This window comes from Polyodon spathula, chromosome 6 (assembly GCF_017654505.1).
Source record: "Polyodon spathula isolate WHYD16114869_AA chromosome 6, ASM1765450v1, whole genome shotgun sequence".
In the NCBI taxonomy this organism is placed as follows: domain Eukaryota; kingdom Metazoa; phylum Chordata; class Actinopteri; order Acipenseriformes; family Polyodontidae; genus Polyodon; species Polyodon spathula.
Genome location: NC_054539.1, coordinates 45,981,588 through 46,003,079, shown reverse-complemented (window position 1 = coordinate 46,003,079; position 21,492 = coordinate 45,981,588). Strand labels below are relative to the sequence as shown.

General features: G+C 35.1%; 1 protein-coding gene across 1 annotated transcript; it reads right to left on the bottom strand.

The window, feature by feature from the left end:
- Positions 1-13,688: 13,688 nt before the first annotated feature.
- On the bottom strand, positions 13,689-18,066 carry LOC121317234 (prokineticin receptor 2-like). Its single transcript, XM_041252943.1, has 3 exons — positions 17,938-18,066; positions 15,858-16,490; positions 13,689-14,547 (listed from the first exon to the last, which is right to left on the bottom strand). The coding sequence occupies exons 2-3, from the start codon at positions 16,319-16,321 to the stop codon at positions 13,851-13,853; spliced, it is 1,161 nt and encodes a 386-aa protein (XP_041108877.1). The 5' UTR covers positions 16,322-16,490; positions 17,938-18,066; the 3' UTR covers positions 13,689-13,850.
- Positions 18,067-21,492: the final 3,426 nt, after the last annotated feature.

Below are 21,492 nucleotides of genomic sequence, written 5' to 3'. Positions count from 1 at the left end.
ATTGCCAAAATATGTTCTCACCCTTCACCAAAAGACTGAGATACTGATTCATGCCTTTGTAACATCTGAAATTGATTACTGCAATGCATTGTGGTATGGGTTATCTTGAATTGATTATTGCAGTGCACAGTGGTATGGGTTATCTTCTAAACTGGTACATCAGTTACAGTTAGTCAAGAATGCTGCTGCAAGATTATTGACAGGCACACAAAAAATAACACATTACCCCTGTCCTAAAATCACTACACTGGCTACTGGTAACTTTTAAGATCCTCTTGCTGACCTTTAAAGCTGTCCAGGGAACTGGTCCTTCATATATGACGGATTTATTGTATTTTTATGTCCTTGGGCTCCTGGCTGTTCCATCAACTAGATACGCAACATTGGGAGGTCGAAGCTTCTCTATGTCTGCTCCTACTATTTGGAACTCACTGCCATTATTTGTGAGAGGCTCTGATTCTGTAGAAAATTTTAAACACATTTGTTTTCTTTTTCCTTGGCTTTTGATAATTAACTTTTTTTTTTTGGTATTAGTTATAATTATAATGGATGTTTCTAATGTATTTATAAATTGTTAAGGCTTCTGTATTTTTAATTGCTTTGTTTTTAATGTATCTTTTAATGTAATGTTTTTTTTTTTTTTTAATGCAATTTTAATGTAAAGCTATGTACAGAGCTTTGAGATATTTTACAGGAAAGATGTTATATAAAAACAAAATTGACTGATTGATTCAGTCTGAGGCTCTCCAGCGGTGCATATAATCCAATCAATTGCCTATCACTGTTAATACTAGTGGCACATACTGTGTCTAAACAATAACATTAAATGTAGAATCCCAGACCAGACAGCTGACAGAACACACAGACTGGTACTACGGGTGCAAAGAGCTCCTGTGGATTGCTGCAGATAGAAGGTTCTCACAGCATAGCTCACACAGGGAAGTTCTGCATGCACAACTCGTAATAGATGTCATCATTATATGCTACAGCACAATCACATGATAAGAGTGACAAATTTAAGTACTAAAACAAAGTACAAAGATCATTTCATAACAATAACCTAACCCTAAAACTAAGGTTCGAGGGTATTAGCTGTAACTTTAAATATACACAACAATAACCCTAACCCTAAACCGAAGGTTCGTGGGGTATTATGGTCATGTGGTAGGGGTGTTGAGGGTGAATGAAGCATTGTGTAAATTCCGAGTTGCGCACACAGCACTACCCTGTATGAGCTGCCCTATGAGAGCTACGCTGTGGGAGCCTTCGTTCTGCAGATAGATGCTCTTGCTCTTGTGCGCCATTTTTATTAAACAAAAAAACAAAACAAAAAAATCTTAACACAAAACACTGTTCACAGAGCAAAAATAAAAGTTTAAACAAAAACAAGCACAAACAAGTACCGTGCTGGTGCTTCCCAGAACAAGTAGTAATTGTCTGGTCTCATCCTATAGCTTAACAAACTGGTAATTTAGGGAGTGATGTAAGTATAGGAGCAGTGCAAATAATTGCGGATACAAAATTCTAATTGCATTACGGCCAGGCAATTATTTTGCACTACATGCTATGTAAGTTTAAGAGCAATAGAATTACTCAATATACACAAATAATGATCCGCAGTTATGATTATGAGGGTCTCAATAAGGGCATCGGTAAGAAAAGAAAACATTTCTGAGAAGGAGATGAAAGTCCTTACAGCTGAGGTCACTCAGCATGGAACGGAGTCGTTTGGAAAAGCCTCAGCCAACATCAGTTATGCTAGTATCCTTAGGAAATGATATGTATTGGCCTGCCCTTTTCAGTGTGAAATACAGAAATTTGCTTAGCACTCTGGAAAAGGTGGATTGGGCTATCCCTCCAGACATTCCAACTGTGGACTGAAAGGAAACAGAGGCTAAGCAGTGCAGAGATCACAGCACTTTCACTGAAAGTGGTGTGGGTGAAATCGTAGCAATTACACTATGTAACACAATTTTTGTTCCTGGGTAGTAAGTGTTAGTTCCTAATTGCTTATGCCTCAAAAGTATAGAAAATGGCTATTATTCCCGACAAACTTTGCTTTTGTGACCAGGACAGTGATATTTCAAAATATCACTATTTCTAATGGGAAAACGGGCAAATGTGTGTCTTTTCGTTCACATAAAGTCAGAAAAAAACAACATATGAATCCAAATTAACATGTAGTTACAGTATAATCGTAAATCTCGAAAAACTACTCACTTCTAAATCTTTTGTAGTCATTTTTGTATTACTTTATTATAAATACATGTTAATTTGGATTCATATGTTGTTTTTTTCTGACTTTATGTGAACGAAAAGACACACATTTGCTGATTTTCCCATTGGAAATAGTGCTCTAAACAAATTATCATGATTAATTGCTGGAAAATTTTTGTGCAGACTGAGAGTTACCTTGATTAATTAACAGACTTAGTTACTCAGAATACTCTTCTTAATCCTTAAAAATAAGCCAATATGACTAAAAGTGGATTTGCATAAGTGAGGAAAAAACACTTGCAATTAAAATATAGGCAGGTGCTTTCTTCTCCCGCAACTCATGTTTTTAATTTCTGGCACAACTTTTATTCTTAAGGCAGAATTGATGGGGAAAAGATCCCTCAACAGCTCTCGTGAAACTCTTTTTTGAATATCGGACCCATACATTGTACAGTTGTAGTCAAAAGTTTACATACCCCAATGGAAATTTATAATTTCTAGAAATTTCTCAAGAACAAAGAATTATAGGCAAAATATTTTGTAGCAAAATTGGATGAGGAAAAAAATATTGAAAGACATATATGTCTACAATTATTTATTTCAGCAATTCTTTTGTAAAACTCCAAATATGCTAATTCAAAAGTATTCTGACAAGGAACATTAAATGAACAGCTAATTGAGGCACATTTAGCAATAATAACCTCTTTTAAAATATTGGGATAATTGTCAATGAGCTTTTGGCATGATTCTTTAATGATTTGTGACCATTCTTCAATGCAAAATTGTTCCAGTTCATTCAAATTCCGAAAACTTCTCTTGCGCACAGCCTTCATCAATTCATACCAAAGATTCTCAATCGGATTTAGATCAGGACTTTGACTAGGCCATTCCAGATCCTTGATTTTATTCTTCTTTAACCATTCTGAAGTAGATTTTGATGTGTGCTTTGGATCGTTGTGGTGTTGGAACGTCCAGTTGTGCTGTAAACCAAGTTTTGTAGCGGAGGGTTTCAGATGATTGGCCAATATCTTTTGGTATGCTATGGAATCCACTTTACCATGTATTGGAACTAAATTTCCCATGCTATTAGAGGAAAAACAGCCCCATAGATGGATATTACCACCTCCATGCTTTACAGTAGGGATGGTGTTCTTTTCTTTGTACTCCTCACCAGACTTTCTCCAAACATAATGATGTGACCAAATAGCTCAATTTTTGATTCATCACTTCACAAAACCTTTGACCACAATTCGTGTCCATCATTGAAATGCCACAATTGTCCTTGTGATGTTTTCCTACGAGTGGCTTTTTCCTTGGCCTGCAACCATTGAGACATTCACCATGCAATACTCGACCTATGGTTGAAATGGAAACCCCAGTCACACTTGCAGTCAGTTCACTTTGAATATCTTTGGCAGTCAATCACAGATTGTTATTAACCTTCCTCACAATTTTTCTTGGTGAAAGAACCTTCTTTCTTCCAGGCAGAGGGAGCGTTGTTTCAAATAAGATACGACTGTCCGGTCATTTAAACTATACATTTGATTTGTACTGCTGATTCTGTAGCAATGTAAATCATAGTATTCCAGGACGCACTATTGATTCAAAATCAACATATTTGTCATGTTTGATTTATTTATACTTGCGTTTTTTCTTCAAGGAAACAAAGTGAGTCAACATAGTAAATTGTATTACTAATTACCATTGACTTAAATTAATATATACATTTTTTAAGCTTGTGTAACTGACCTTTGACTTGGTCATATCTAAGGCCCTGTGTAAATTATGATTTCATGGGCTGCGCAATAACCGTGAAATTAGCCCAATATTCTTAAGAAATAAAAAAATAAATTATTTCATAATTATTTGTATTTCATACAAAAGAAATCACATTTTTAGATCACAGTCGACCATATATTCATTCTCACATGTCCTTCCTTGCTTCAATTTAATATAATGCATGACATTTCTACCTTTACCTCAGGTGGTTTAATCAAAAACACCTGACAGGCTGTTTGTCATATTGAACATAAGGGCTACAGCTGCTAACAGGAAGCTACTGTAAATTGGATTTCTGCCTGCTTGAGATGTAGCTATCTTTTGTATAGTTTATGTTTTGCAACACCTGTTAAATTCTAACCCTAATCTTATGTTGGTATATATATATAGTACTAAGCATGCCACTTACCCTCAGATATTAAGAGCTTTCTATTAAAAATAAGTAAAATATGTTCAAATTCAGAACACTTGACACTACAGGAAGTAACCCCGACAGTATGTATTACAATATTGGATGAGGCTCTTAAACTTGCAAGGTTCATTTACATTATGGGATTAAATTAATTAACAGAAATTGAATCCCAGTTTGGAAACCTTTTGACATCTGCCGTTTGACACAGCATTTAATTGTTAATGATAGAATAGGCTTGTTTGTTTACATCCATAACTAACAAACACTCAATACTGCTAAATCTGCCCGTGTATTATTTATCTAGCAGATTTTGTCCTAGAGAGATCTGCACCTGGGCTGCAGGCTGACAGACTGAGCTCAAGGTTCTGTCTAAAAAGACGGTTGCGAGGAGACCATAAATAGAGTTCAAAATTAAAACAATCCCTGAATTAATTTAATATTTAAAAAAAAAAAACATGCAAATTTGTCAGGGCTCATGGTCAAGGTGAACGATCATTCAGTATCCCCTATATCTTGTAAATAGCTTGATATATATATATATACACACACACAGTGCACACTCTTTATAACGCTATGGTGGTGAGCCATAGTTACAAGACCGTGCTATTTGTGTTCCGCCTTATAACAAGTATAAAAGAGCTACTGTAATGGCATTATGGAGCAAATGGGAGCCACAACCCTACCGTGTTATAACCAGTTTTGCACTATAACGGACGCGTTATAATGGGTGAGCACTGTATATACACAAATACAAATAAATAGAGCATCCTAAATTATGTATACTGATGCACTGGAGGGCCAGACTGGTCCTCTTAGCCAGCAACACATGAAAATATAGTAAGTTGCTGTAGGTTTAATAGAATTCTAATTAATAGAACTGTAAAGATGCAAGTATAGATGATATCGCAACCTATAGAGCATAAGTACATTAAGTACATCAATTTGAATTTTAAAAATACCTAATAACTGTCGTGCCATTGAAAATATATAAATGTAGAGTAGCTCAACTGTTTGGACTCAACCATATGCTCCCTTGAGAAAGATACTCTATGTAAAGCATACAGAAATGTTGGGAAGCTAGCTGTTCTGAGCAACATGATATTTTTATATATATATATTTGGGGCATCTTGACAGCCAGTGATAACCTGCAGCTACAGTAACTGCATGTGAGTCTTGGGAAAACGGCAGACAAATCAAAACTGTGGACTCTCCAGTCTGTTGTTTTCTCTCTCAATTAAGACATTGGCATGGAAACTAATTTAAACAACTGCCAGAAATTAAGAATGATTTGATTTTTGTTAGATTCTGACTCTTCCATGGAAGAACAGTTCAAGTTCTGCTTTGAAGAATAATAATTATCTTTGAGAATACATTTGATATAAGTTCCATGCTTTCCATGAATCCTATTGTTGGATTATTTGATTTGCGTTGTAGTTTTGCGATCTACTATGCTTTACATCTTACTGTTCTGGTCACTATGTCCTAAAATTTAAACAGCTCTGTTTCAGAAATACACACCAAACTTCTATGAATCACACGTGAGTACTTGCCATTGTTTATTGTCATGATAAAATCAAAACATGTACATTATCCTTGACTGTATTTCAAATATTACCAGCCTATTATGTCAGAAGCCCAGTTAGTTTCGCTGCCTATAATGTGTGTCTAGGTTATGCCTTCAGAAATTCTATCACAGTTAAACACTACAGTATATTATTCAATCATAGGAGGTGCTTCCTTTCTAGCTAGTTCAAGACCCAAGTACAATACGTAAATATTGATGTTTATTAACTTATTAACTATTATTAACTCTCTGACTGAATATAGTGTTTGTTTCTCATTATTCACTGTGGGTGCTGCCAGCAGCCAATACTTTTTGGAGTGTGTTTGCTATTTGAATTTTTATGTCATGTACCATTACTCGGCCCAAGCTCTATTCCTTGATGAATTTCAGTTTATTGTGAATGGAGAAGTCTGTGATGATGTCAACACCTCCAAATTCAATATGTCAACGACATAAAGAATCAGATTTTGTCAAATGTATAGCTGGTGTTGGGAACAACATGGATTCTTCACATTCAAATTATACTTTCAAAGGTTATTTTAATTAGCTGGATATATATATATTATATATAATATATATATATTAATCTATATCTATATATATATATATATATATATATATATAATCATACAGTGGCTTGCAAAAGTATTCAGACCCCTGACCAATTCTCTCATATTACCTGAATTACAAATGGTACATTGAAATTTCGTTCTGTTTAATATTTTATTTTTAAACACTGAAACTCAGAATCAATTACTGTAAGGTGACATTGGTTTTATGTAATATTTTTAAGAAAAATAAAAAACTGAAATATCTTGCTTGCATAAGTATTCAACCCCTGTGCTGTGGAAGCTCCCAGTTTGCACCGATGAAAGAAATTGCCCTAACGAGGACACAATTACCTTACCATTGGCCTCCACCTGTGAACCATTAAAGTTGCTGTCACATTTTCTGGATAAAAACCCCACTGTTGAAGGATCATTGGTAAGGCTGTGAATCTGAAGGAAAATGAAGACCAAAGAGCATTCTACAGAAGTTAGAGATAAAGTAATACAAATGCATAGATTAGGGAAAGGGTACAAAATAATATCCAAGTGTTTGGATATCCCAGTGAGCACAGTTGGATCAATAATCAGGAAGTGGAAGCTGCATCACACCACCCAGGCACTGCCAAGAAAAGGCCGTCCCTCAAAACTCAGCGCTCAAACAAGAAGGAGACTTGTGAGAGAAGCCACAGAGAGGCCAACAATCACTTTGAAGGAGCTACAGAGTTCAGTGGCTGGGAGTGGAGTAATGGTGCACCAGTCAACCATATCAAGAGCTCTGCATAACACTGGCCTGTATGGGAGGGTGGCAAGAAAGAAGCCGTTACTCAAAAAGTACCATCTGAAAGCACATCTGGAGTTTGCCAGAAAGCATGAGAGTGACCCAGCTGCGATGTGGGAAAAGGTTTTGTGGTCAGATGAGACCAAGATAGAGCTTTTTGGCCAAAACTCAAAGCACTATGTGTGGCGCAAACCTAACACTGCCCATGCCTCAAGACACACCATCCTTACAGTGAAGTATGGTGGTGGCAGCATCATGCCATGGGAATGCTTCTCATCAGTAGGGACTGGGCATCTTGTTACAATTGAAGGAAGAATGGATGGAGCAAAATACAGGAAAATACTGCAAGAGAATCTGCTTCAGTCTGCTAAAAAACTGAAGCTTGGGAGGAAATTCACCTTTCAGCAGGACAATGATCCCAAGCACAAGGCCAAAGCAACATTGGAGTGGCTCAAGAACAAAAAGGTGAATGTCCTACAGTGGCCCAGTCAAAGTCCTGATCTCAATCCCATTGAGAATCTGTGGCACTATTTGAAAATTGCGGTCCACAAGCGTCATCCAACCAACCTGAACAACCTGGAGCAAATCTGCCAAGAAGAATGGGCCAAAATCACTCTGACACTGTGTGCAAAGCTGGTACATACTTACCCCAAAAGACTTAAAGCTGTTATTGCAGTGAAAGGGCTCTACCAAATATTAATGTGTGGGGGTTGAATACTTATGCAAGCAAGATATTTCAGTTTTTTATTTTTCTTAAAAATAGTTCCCAACATAAAACCAGTGTCACCTTACAATAACTGATTTTGAGTTTAAGTGTTTTAAAATAAAATATCGAACAGAACGAAATTTCAGTGTACCATTTGTAATTCAGTAATATGAGAGAATTGGTCAGGGGTCTGAATACTTTTGCAAGGCACTGTAATATATATATATATATATATATATATATATATATATACATACACACACACACACACACACACACACACTGTGTGTATAAAACATTAGGAGCACCTTCCTAATATTGTGTTGCACCCCCTTTTGCCCTCAGAACAGCCTCGATTTGTTGGGGCATGGACTCCACAAGGTGTCGAAAGCATTCCATAGCAATGCTGGCCCATGTTGACTCCAATGCTTCCCACAGTTGTGTCATCCTGTGGCATTCAAATGTTGCTCCACTTTTATGAACGGGCCCAATGTGTTCCATGAAAACACACCATCACACCACCACCACCAGCCTGCAATGTTGACACGCAGCATGATGGATGCATGTACTCGTGTGGTTTTCTCCATACCCTAGTCTTTTTTAACCTGTCTCCCCTTCATCTACACCGATTGAAGTGTTAACATGTTACATCAATAAGGGATCATAGCTCTCACCTGGATTCACCTAGTCAGTCTATTTCATGGAAAGCAGGTGTTCCTAATGTTTTGTACACTCAATGTATATAATTATACAGCATTGCATCACAATAGAGGGGAATTAACACCTTAAGGTAGGATTTAGCAAGGCTCTCAATAGGACTGAATGTTTGTTTTTAAAAATATATTTTTGGTATACTAGGTATATACATTTTAAATGTTTCCCCCATCTGAATAAGGAGCAACAACACATTCAAGCAATATGTGTTTGAATATTTAAATATAAAACCTGTCAAAAACAACAACAACAAAAACCAAAACCTATGATTTCTGATGATTGACAAGAAGGGGAAGATGAGTTAGAGTACTGTTTTGTGGGTGTTTCTTCTGCCAAATTAGTTTTCTAACAGTGATTTAATAAAGGTACAATGGGCATTTTCTATACATAAATATAAACTGAATGTCCACAAAATTAGAGTGATCTTATACTGAAGCCCACAATGCAAGCTCATTGTTGACATGACATGAACATAACCAAATGCTTTTTTGACAAACTGTATCCAATTTGCCAAACTGGCTCTAGTTATTTTAAGCTAAATCTATCCTTGGAACATTACTATACCATGGAGAAAACTGCTTCTAGTGTGAATTATATTTATTACACATTACACAAGGCCTGGCACAAAAAGTGAAATGACAGACCAGACCAGTTAAATCTCATAATGTACATGAATACTAAGCTCTTCAGATTACTGCTGAAGGCTAACAAATAATAGAAGGCATTACTACAGAAAAAGTTTTTCTTCAAAGCATACAACTGGTCTAGTTGTGAAATATCGTACGACTAAAAGATTCTCATCTACTGGTTTTAGAAAACATAAACCTAACCAAAAACAATTCACACAGACAACAGAGAGCTTTTGTAAAACTAGGGAAGGGTAGTTTCTTTAGTGTCAAGGTTGCATGTTAGGAGACAGGTTGAATTGTTGTGAAGCAGATGTTCAGAGCTCTGTGCAGTGGAGCCTACATTCTTTGAGTTCAAGTTAATAACACTACACAGCTGAAACAGCTGCCACAACATGTACTTCCTCTCATGAAGACACATATTTCAAAATATTTTCATTATTTTAAACTTCAGGTACTGTACATTGGAAATAAAACTGCATGCATGTGGTCATTCTTGCATGGTCTATAGCTACATTAGACAAGATTAAAAGCAGTTACCACAATCCTGCTTTGAGTTTTACACATCTGGGGCATTTAAGTACATGCACCTTAAGACAGAAATATATCAAAAAGTAAATAAGTAAACCATTATATTTAAGTAATTCCAAGAACCAGTTTCAATGATTCATTATTAAAAAGGTTAGGGGCAGTAAAAACAAGAACAGTAACGTGAAGCTATTTTCTCATTAAAAGAAGTGTATGCAGTAAACTCGATCACAATACCCTTGATGGGCCACATATTGAACCAGACATGGGCCTCAGGGGTAAGGTTGAGATTATGAGTTTAATGGATACATATACACAAAATCGTGTTTAGCTGTAAATAACCACCTGTCAGCAGAGCCATTAACAACCCCCTCCACCCCACCCCCTGCAGAGCTTCTAAAGTGCTCAACAGCAGTCAAACTATTTGTTTGCTGTGTAAAAGGAAAAAAAAAACAGCTGCAGAAATGTTCTTATGACAGGGCGGAAGCGCTGCACATGTAAATAGTGTGCTTTTGTCAGTTTATTTACTAATAGAAGTGCTAAAATTGCAGCTTTCCTTCTCTATGTTTGCTTCCTGATATTAAACAGCCTTGGCCACAATGCTACCTTTTCACTGTTCCTATTACTGATTATTTATTTCCAGTGCAGTTTAATTTCATCTGAGTGTCATGGTTTCAAAGATGTTTGCCTACATACTTGTATGGTTCATTTCACAGACCCTTACTAAATAATCTTGAACTGTAAAACGATTTTGTACTAAGAGTCAATGGTAGCACAAAGTTCTGCTACAAATCGTATCAAAGTAGTAACATGTTCATATTCTGATACCAGTGATATCAAAATGATTCTGTATGTACAAATATAAACTGCAGTTTTTTTATTACACTGTCATATGAGTGTGCTACTGTATCGAGACTATGGTGTAACATTTCTACTGGGTTGCTCTTGTTGGTATGGTTTTGCTAAGGTTTCCTCAGAGTAATGTGCTGATATATAAAGTGTTACACACTTAATTACTAAAACAAATCAGAATTCCCTGGTGAGGCCCTTTAGGGAATAGGTATTTGCCATACTTATTCATGAATTATCTGTGCTCTTTAAAAGTACGTACTATATAGCTTTTGGTAAATTATGTTGACTTCAGGTTGTATTCTTGTGTAATTATGTTGTGAGTTATGTGAAGTATAATTTATTGTTTTTTTTTTCCATTTTTTCAATTATTTTGGGAAATCATATTTATTCCTGGAAATCTACTGGCCTGTCTCATTGTGACCATGTCCTCTTTTTTTCAAGAGGCTCTACTCAAAGCCCGCAACCTGCAGAGATTTATCATTAGTACTTCAGAACAATTGATGATACAAGTACAGAGGTAGCAAAAGCACTCTGGGTAAGTTAAAGGTTCAGAAGCACCTCGTAGACAGATGTCAGTTTACCAAGGAATACCAAGTAAATCATTTTAAAACCAAGACAGATGTTGTCTTGGCAGAGATTGCCTGACAGCTGTGTTTGTTGTGAAGCTCTGGAGAATCCAAACCAAAAGTGATGCAATGTGGAAACAAATAAAATGAGGATTTTTATTTTAATTCTTAACTGTAGACACAGAGACATCCCAAAAGGGAATGGAGGTCTGGTAGAAATGATCAGATAGGTAACGCTGCTACATGATTTTTTTCCATTTTCTTTTAATCAAATAAATAAATCATAAAGTTTTGTTTTTAATTTCACTTCATTTTTTTGTTATATTTTGATGGATAAAATACAGTGCTAGGCTGTGAACTGTGCATTATATGCAGAGTCACTTACAATAGGACACTGATTTAACATTTCATCTGCAGGATAGAGCACACATGACTTGCTCAGGGTCACACAGTGAGTCAGTCAGTGGCAGAGGCAGGATTTGAACTGGTGACAATCTAGTTACAAGCCCTGCACGTTAACCACTGGACCACACTGCCTTAAAGGCCTAGTGTCAAATAACTTTCTCGTATGCTACTGAGTGAGTTATTTTATTTTTTTCCAGACCTCATTTTGGAATGTAGCATCATGCATTAATTCAAATACAAAGGCAGAATGTAGTTGTTAAACTGATGCACTTAATCTAAGCAAAGTAATTCACCAAATTCTGGACCAGTTTAATTTAGATTTAAACATACTTTATTTTCCATAAATTGTACTTGTTATATAAACAGAATATCCCAATATAAAACATGTAGCCTCATGTTTACTGCTTTCTAGTAATATGGACTGCTTTTATTCTGACAGTACTGGTCTGCCCAAGCAGGTGATGTAGCCTGGGCACCATTGGCTGGGATTAAACACATTACATGATAGTCCTGTAATTGTTTAACAAAATACCCACTTTACCTCACCTACCCACCGGCCTGTATGGTCTTTCACTCTTCAAGGTTCATTATCCCCCAGATCAGCTTGGGCTTAACAAGACCAAAGTTTTTTTTAGCATATGTATAACTGGAGAAATAAAGAACCATGCTATTGACTTAACTCATGCCCAATTTCATAGGGGGATGTGGTTTTCATGGCCCATGGAGGATGTTAATAGCAAGTCGGTAAAGTATTCTATTCCTTTTCTTTATGGAATGTCGTTGTTTATCTAGACCCAGTGCTCAGTTGGGAGATGGGGCTTGATTTTCTGACTGTAATGCTGTGGACGGAGTCAGAGATAAAAGTATTATTAAAATAGCAGTTAATACTGCAGGTGAAAACTATACAACCCATTTGTAATTTGAGTGATTACGGTTGGCAATATAGGTTGACAAAAGTAGAGCAGTAAAAAATAATTACAGAAGTACCTCCAGCTTCAGGGTTGCTTCTAATATGTAATGTTATGGTCACAGAGTACTGTCTCGAAAATGAGATTATGATGATGCAGTGTAGTCACAGTAAAAAAAAAAAAAAAAAACTTTGTTTTGCCGATTCATTTTTTTCCTATGGTTTAAAATAGTAATTAGTTCTCCTTCACACGTATCCATCAACTCATATCACCAGACATGCATACAGTAGCAAAGAAGCCCTCATGGAAAAAAATAATAATAATAATAATATATGGTAGCAAAGTATGATCCTTATATATAATTGTTCCCTTTTTATATATTTAAAATATATGGGCTATATTTCAAATATATTGTAGGCTGTAATCCATATATTTATTTTATATGTTGAACATATATGAGGCTCCATATTATTTGCATTAGTCTGTAATCCATATAAAATAAAGATTACAGAAAGATTAAAGATTAAAATATGGATTACAGATGAAAATACATTTTAAATATATAAAAAAGGGTCTATTTCTATCTATGAAAAATATAAGGATCATATTTTTCTACCATATATTAAAAATATAAGCTTGTTCCATAATGGAGTAAATCAGGAAAATGTGAATTACCATGGATTCTGTCTTTTTTACGCCTAACTTAAAGCAATTCAGAATTGTAGGAGGCTAATAAAATGGGTACAATTCTAAAATCAATCAAAGTCTAATTAAAATGTCTCTTTGTAGATATATAAATGTACTAATATAATCAAAACATTTATTATTATTATTATTATTATTATTATTATTATTATTATTATTATTATTATTATTATTATTATTCTTGAAGCATACACCCCCTGAATAATGAGACAACACATTTAGTTTTTTTTTTTGTTTTTATTATTATTATTATTACAATAAACACCTATTTTTTTAAATACATATATTAGTTTACAATTAATGAATAACAATGTACACCAATATGTACAAATATGGTTTTCATCTTCAAAAACATACAAATAGTACATAATGTGCTGTTTATGTTTTCAACAAATATCTTCTTAAGAACATTTTAACGTTTCAGGTAGACAGGACTAAACAAAGACAACAGCCACAGCTGGTTACATTCAGACTACACATCCACATGTAGACCAAACACCACTATGATTAATAAACATGCAGTTAACACTTTATTTATTTTTTATTTCAGCCTTATACAATCTACCTCTTCAGTCAAAGGCATCCCAGAGGTTCTGAGGTCCAGTTCGTCACCGGTTTTGTTGGAGACATAAGCGGACCGCCACCTCAAGAGGACTATCTTCTTTAAATATTTAACAGTGTTATTCTTTACACTTACAAAACAAAAGGTGTTGATCATACTGTTGCTCATTGCAATGCACTCAATAATGTAGAAGACAATCAAGGAGTTCTTGTCTCTTGAGATGATTGTAGGATAAAAATCCCGCAGGATTGTGTAGCCATAATAAGGAGCCCAGCAAAGAATGTAGGCAGTCAAGATGCCTATGAGAACCAACACTGTTTTTCTTCTGCAGCGAAGCCTCTTCCTAATCTGGTCAGTTTGAAATCCAGGAACGCTTTTGAACCACAGCTCCCGAGAGATCCTGGCGTAGCACGTGGTCATTGTCATGACTGGGCCGACAAACTCGATTCCAAAAATGAAGAGGAAGTATGACCGGTAGTATAGCTGCTGGTCAACTGGCCAGATCTGAGCACAGAAAATTTTGTTCTGGCTTCTGCCGTGAGAAAAGTTGGTCTCTGATGCAAAATAGGCAGATGGGATAGAGATTAAGATGGGTACAATCCAGACCCCGGTGATGAGGAAATAGGCTGTTTGATACTTCATTCGGGGCCTCAGGGGGTGAACAATAGCTAGATACCTGAAAAAAATTGGTACAAATTTTAAAAATTCTATTTCAAGCGTGATTTAAAAACTAGTTTATACTGTATAGCAAAAAATAATCTGTATAATCCCCTGAAGTAGCTAATTATGCAAGGAAAACGTTACTAACAAAAACATATCGAGCTGTCACCCCCAGAGGTACATCTTCTAGTCATTTATAACATACCACATAATGAAAGATAAATTGCAAGAAGGTTAAGAACTGGGAAACTAAACGGGGCATAAAGAACATACAACAGTGTGGTACCTCCAAGCAAAACCATCTCAGGTCAAATGAAAACTCTTGGTATAGTGGAATAGTTGGAAATGTAATGTGTATGGAATACTTTGGCCACATAGACAATAACTGTAGTTTATTCAAACTGAACAGCATTATAGTTAAAATCAAGTGTCAACTAAAAATGATTAAGAAAGCCAATCAAGATTAATTTTGTGATCAGTGAGAAATACATCTTAAATCACCTTTCTCTGTGAGGCAGTATACCCCCTTTACCGCTCCATCTCTCCCCTAGAGAGGAGAGTGACAGGGAGTCTTTTGAAACCAAGATAAGTGCAGGTAAATTCAGCAAGTTAGAGTTGGAGATTAATTTTGACCATGCAAATTTGATCTCTCGTAGATTTGTTAAGGGAAATGTAAGCTATTGCCCATGCAGCCGTGCAGAGTGCATGCATATATATATATATATATATATTCTTCCTCCAGTGCCCCAACCCCCCTGCATCAAGAATGATGCGTTTTCCAATCACACCAATCCAATTTCAAACCACTTCAACGAATGCATATTACCCATAATCTATACAACACCTGTGGGCAATTGTTATGCGCAATTGGCAATTTACCAGTTTGGCCACGTCAACAGTTTGACATTCCTCTCACAAAAACAAAAAGATGCAAACTACAGTTACAGAATAAAGGCCTTGATATATAAAGCTTATTGTTTGGTAAATGCTGGAGTCTTTGCAGATTGATGACACAGGGGACAATATTAATCTTTATACTGTCAATCTAAAAAATACCATTTTACTGAGTTATGTTAACAAGGGGGATCATTAAAGCGCACCATTCAGAAAACATCTGCAAGTTATAGCGTCAAAGGGTGGCAGTACTTAGACCCACTGAGGTTTAGATCATTTAGTTTTAGATCCCATAGTTGACAATTTGGAACAGATGTCAAAAATGGTTTGAGTTAAGGGGTTAAGTAATCTTTCACAGTAACAGTGTATTGTTGTCTTTCCTGAGAAGTGACACTACAGTACATTCCCTTAAAGTAAAATAAATTCACTCACCTGTCTACTGCAATAGCCAAGAGGGCATTTGTGGAGACGTAAAGAGACACCGTTCTGAGATAATTGACAGCGGCACAAAGCATTAGTCCATATTTCCAGGAAAGCTGCCTCACAACATAATAATCCACTAAAAATGGACAACACACAATTGCAACAATGAAATCTGAAATGGCCAGATTAGCTATGAGCAGGTTGGTTAGATTTCTCAGTTTTTTGTATCTAGCCAGTGTAGCAATAAACAAAAAGTTACCAATGCCACACACCAGCATGATACATATTAAAACCACACCAATTACAATAGTGGCAGCAAAAAAGGGCTTGCCTTGGGTTGTATCCATCATTTCGTCTTCCGAAACATCATAATTTAGATCACAGTTAGACATGGGATAAGGAATGTTTCTGGAGAGGAATTCTTCAGGCATTGTGTACAACACAGCAAAATTGCTACAGTTATAGTCACCCATGGCTCTGCCTTTAGGGTTTTACTTTTGGTACACAGATTATTGAAGCAAAAATTAGACTGCTTTATCAGTCACTAGTTTAAGACTATTGGGGTGAATTTCTTCAGATGTTCTGATCGGCTTCCTATTTTCATTCAGCCAAACGGTCTCGTTAAGACTAGCATATCCACGCCTGAAATATAAAATACAAAACAATAATTACAGTATTTAGCAATAGCCTTACACATATTTGTACCATCACTGTATATCTACTGCATTCAATGTGTGTGTTCAATTCTAAAAAAAAAAAACTTTGGAGTGTTGTTAATTCAATAATAATGAATTTAAAAAAAAAGAGAAAGAATCAATTTACACTGAAAACAAGATTGTTTTGTGGTTCATATTGGCTTGTTCTTAATCAATCAACCAATCAATCACCTGTCACACTCAAATGATTATTGACCAAAACGTTGCATTAATTTTACAGTTTATCTTTTACTTTTAATTCGTGTTTCTTCTACAAAAGTAGAATGCAATACATCTGTGCTCGCTGAATCCTTAATACAAATTCTAGTAAAGAAGGTGTACCAACAAGTGAACTAATTCATAGTCTGGTAATATACCATCAATCTTCTTCACTTTGAAGAGCCTTTTGTTGCTTTCTTTAAAAAAAAAAAAAGCATATAGATTAAGCATATATATTTCAATATAAATTCTTAATAATGCGTATATATGAAATCAAATAAAATATCAAGCCAGAAACATCTGAATAGCTTTTTATTTCATGCTGAGTTTTCATTAATGGCCTTTCTAGTTATAAACAGCTACTAAATCACAATGAATAATAGTATAATAACATATGAATAACAGATTCAGTATAATATAACATGTTGTAAAATGTGGTGTTTGAAAGGTGAAATGTAGTATAGTTGGCTATTTGACTGCAATGCCGCATATGTATATCTCAAACTATTACAAAAAACAAAACAAAAAAACAAACCCAAAAAACAGATGCACGTATTCGTATGAGTAGCCTAATATCACTGGAAAATACCCTACAGATTTTATCCACAAAATACACATACAATATGCACTGAGACACACATCTACTGTCCGAAGTAAAGAAAGCGTAATGGCAACTTTTAGTTTTGTAAAATAAATGGATACTGTTCTACTAATAGTACTTAAACTTAATGTTATTATCTTGGAATATCACAGTTTGGACAGAAAAATAATATTATGTAATAATGTAATAACTCTAAACGTTATACTTGAGTACTATAACAATATAACAAACACAACTACAAATTTTGTAATGCATTTTTACAGTTTTACGGTTTATTTTCATTGAATGAACATTGCACAGAACTTTATTTTTATATATATATATATATATATATATATATATATATATATATATATATATATATATATATCAAAGATTCAGAAGATGGAAGTTTTATTAAAAAATAAAAATAATTTTTAAAAAAATCTGAAAAAAGTACGGTATGTAATTTAGAGATTCCATGACTTACATATCAGTCTAAATGACAACTGTTTTAAATGAAAACGTTTTATTTCAGACAAAATAAAACTATCCCACCAAACTTATTAACCTTACAAGATGGTATTAAACCTACCTTAAATTGAATTACTCTCAGTATCCTTTGTTATGTTTTCTTAATATGGTAATTTACCAGAACAGTCAGAATCTTCTATGCATCTGACAGTTTTCCCCTTGAAGTAAAACACTTGCAGAATTGACAACAAAGCTCAGACTGTGCGTCTGCCAACTGTGTTCTTTTAGTTTTAACGGTGCATCCAGTTCCTCCCTCTAGTGGTGATTGCTCACAGGAAAAAAAAAAAAAAACTGACGCAAATCAATTCCCATGTTAAAGAGACATTTCATAATTGTGGAAAATTCTACATCTTTAACTTTAATAGCCTGGCTGTCGAAGTGGAAAACACGCGTACAACATTTTACTCTTTACTATGCTTGTACATTGTTTAATTCCTCAGTAAGACATTTTAAACTGTCGAATGCTTTCATATAAAATGCCCCCTTAGTAACTATTACATTTTCAAATTTGGATAATATGGTCCTGCAGTGGTAAATGCAAAGAGTCCCATCATTTAAAAAACATGCAACCAAAACAAGCTTTTTTCCTAGACGTACATTGCTCAGCTATGAAAAAAGCAATAACAAAACAGAGCTATTTTTTTTTCTATAAAGAGCACCTGTTCGTGGGTGATATAGAGGAGGAAACAAAGTAGAAAACAGTTGGTTAATATACAGTAAGCAAACAACAGAATATACACAAGACAGACTCCAGCAAATTACTTATAGTGGCATGAAGATCAAGTTTATGGACCAGATTCCACAAGTCTGTATCCACCGAGAGGGAGGCAAAAGGTACTCTCCAGATGGAAAATTAAACAGACTGGTTTAATAAAGTAAACTACAAACTCAGCGACCACAGGGAACATATGCCTAGGTTTAGATTTACAGATCAATAACAAAACATCACGGTAAACCCCCCCCCCCCCCCCCCCCCAAAAAAAAAAAAAAAATAAATTTGATTTGTTTTATTTATTGTAATTTGTCAATGGCCACATTAATTAGCATGGCCACATTGGCTCTGGGTTTTAGAATTATCAGACTATTTCTTGAAGACATTAATTTGTACTTATATTTGTCCATAAAAGTGGCACTGTGCCTCATACAAAATTAACCTTTTAAACAAATTTTAAACTGTGTGGCGCTGTATACTCTGCAGAAAACAAGTCACCTATTTCTGACCAGTAATGACATTGGACACATAGTTAAGTGAACTGGTGTTTCCAATACAATAAATAATTTATATGATCAGGGTGCGATTTGTCTAATTTCCAGTGGGGGGGGGGGGGGGGGGGGGGGGGGGGGGGGGGACAAAACATCATGGCAAGCCTTGATACATTTGTACTGCACAATTTAAACAGTTAAGAGAACCATTAAGATACTTACTTATACTGAATCAACTACTAAAAAAATCTTTAGGAATCACACATTTGCCAAATCTGCCATCATGCTGGATAAATGCAGTTATTATTATTATTTTTATGGATATGGTATCAAAAGACAATAACAAAAACTACCTATTCTTACAGTAACTAAAAAAAAATGTTAAAACGCACTCATGAGAAGTACTTGCATTGTTGCACATAACCTCATTGATAACTGCAGAGTGTAACAACAATAAAGAAAACATAATACAACAGATGTATTTTAACAGCTTAATCTGTAGAAGTTAATTCTTGTTAATTTTGACCTTTTTTCCACTGTGCTGAGCAGGTGACTCGGTAAGTAACTCGGTGGGTAAAAGTTCCAGTCTTTGGCTCTGGGGCTGTTATAAAAAAAAAAAAAATCTACTATAGATTTTTAGCGTCCTGTCTTCGTTTCTTTTTTCTTTAGTATAGTGTGCACTCCCAATGACAATAAAAACAAATATGGAAATCTGCATTTGTTACACCATTACTGAAGAGTTTATTCTGATTGGAATAACCATAGACCTACATAGGTATATTTCCAATGTGTCTGTTTTGGCCAAGGCTTTTGATACAGTGGATCATGAGCTTCTGACTTAAAGACTTGTGGATATTGGTATACAGTCGGTGAGAAGGCAGTTGGATGATTTAATAATCATTTTATAAATCAAATCCAAAGTATAAAAGTAGATGGATTCATTTAAAAAGGGGTTCCTCAGGGATCAATATTTATACCAGTCTTGTTTACAATTTACATTAACAACTTGGGCATTAGTATTGGAATTTCTATATTTATGCAATCGATTCTGTCTTGTATTTTAAGGATTTTTCGCACAATCAGTGTAATAAAACTTGTAGGAAGCTTTTAAGGTAATTCTGCAAAATTTGTTGGATTTGAAAACATGTCCTGAACTCTGAAAAAACTAAATCAGTTGTTTTTACAAAAAATAAATCTCTTGATACATAAGCATGTCAAATTGAAAACTTTGAAAGGTTGAACCAGTAAAAAATTACAAATATTTGGGAATATGGTTAGAAAATTGAATTTGACAACATATTGATATGTTTAAAAAAAACAAAAAAAACAACTTAGGCTATTTTTTATAGACAAATCTTGTTTCCAGTACAAATTAAAAAACAACTATTGATTCGAATACACTTTTTGCCACTGATTTATTATGGTGACATTATATATTAGAAAACGATTGAGTGCGAACAGCCAATCAGCTTCCAGATCTAGCGGACTTCTATTTTGCATAGATGCCCGCTGGAACGTTGAAGTACTTAATTGTGAATTACATTTTAAAATCTGCACATAAATACTTCTTTTTTCCCTTAACATTCTAATCTACAACTAATCTGATAACATAAAAAGCTACTTAAACATACTTTCTGACGCTGGTCTAGAGACAAGCGAAATCATGTCTGTGACATGACACTGTAATGCAGGCTCAATTCGTAGCTACTGGACAGCAAATCAACAGGGAAGACACGATTGGTCCACAAAATTCTGTCATCGGCTAGATCCAAACAACACCCTCCCTCAAAACCAGCCAATCAAACTCCCAACTCTGTTTCAGTTCTTTCCGCACCAGTCAATCCACTCCCTGCCAGCTTGAATTACGCCCAACCTTCAACAATAAGTTTCGAGTCAGACTCAATACCACATGGACTAATCAAGAATTGTACATGTCCAGATAAATTATACTAAGAAAAAGACCCCAATAAATAAATATGTTAGCAATAACAATAACATGTTCTCTAGCTGTATGCCGTTTTGCTATTCTAATTAATGTTAGGGACTATTTTCCTCAGCTGAGTGTTACCTGTCGAAATATCAGAAGTTCAAGGTAAATATAGGTTTTAAAGTTTTTTTAAAAGAGAAAATAAAGAGAGAATTCATTTTCTAATAGCTATAGAGCCCTCTCAATGCTGGCTCTACCTTGTTATAGATGACCTTGACTTTCGTTAGCGCCGTCGCCTATGGCTCGGGACGCATAACTCCAGTCGTGGTCATCCACCATACGGTAGAGCCTGCATCGACGGACTCTATCGCTTAAGAGTAAAACAGGATCATTTGTACCATTCTGCATTGAGATTTCTAACCAATTTGGGTTGTTTTGTTGATTACTGCCATTTATATACAGTCACAGGCAAAAGTATTGGCACCC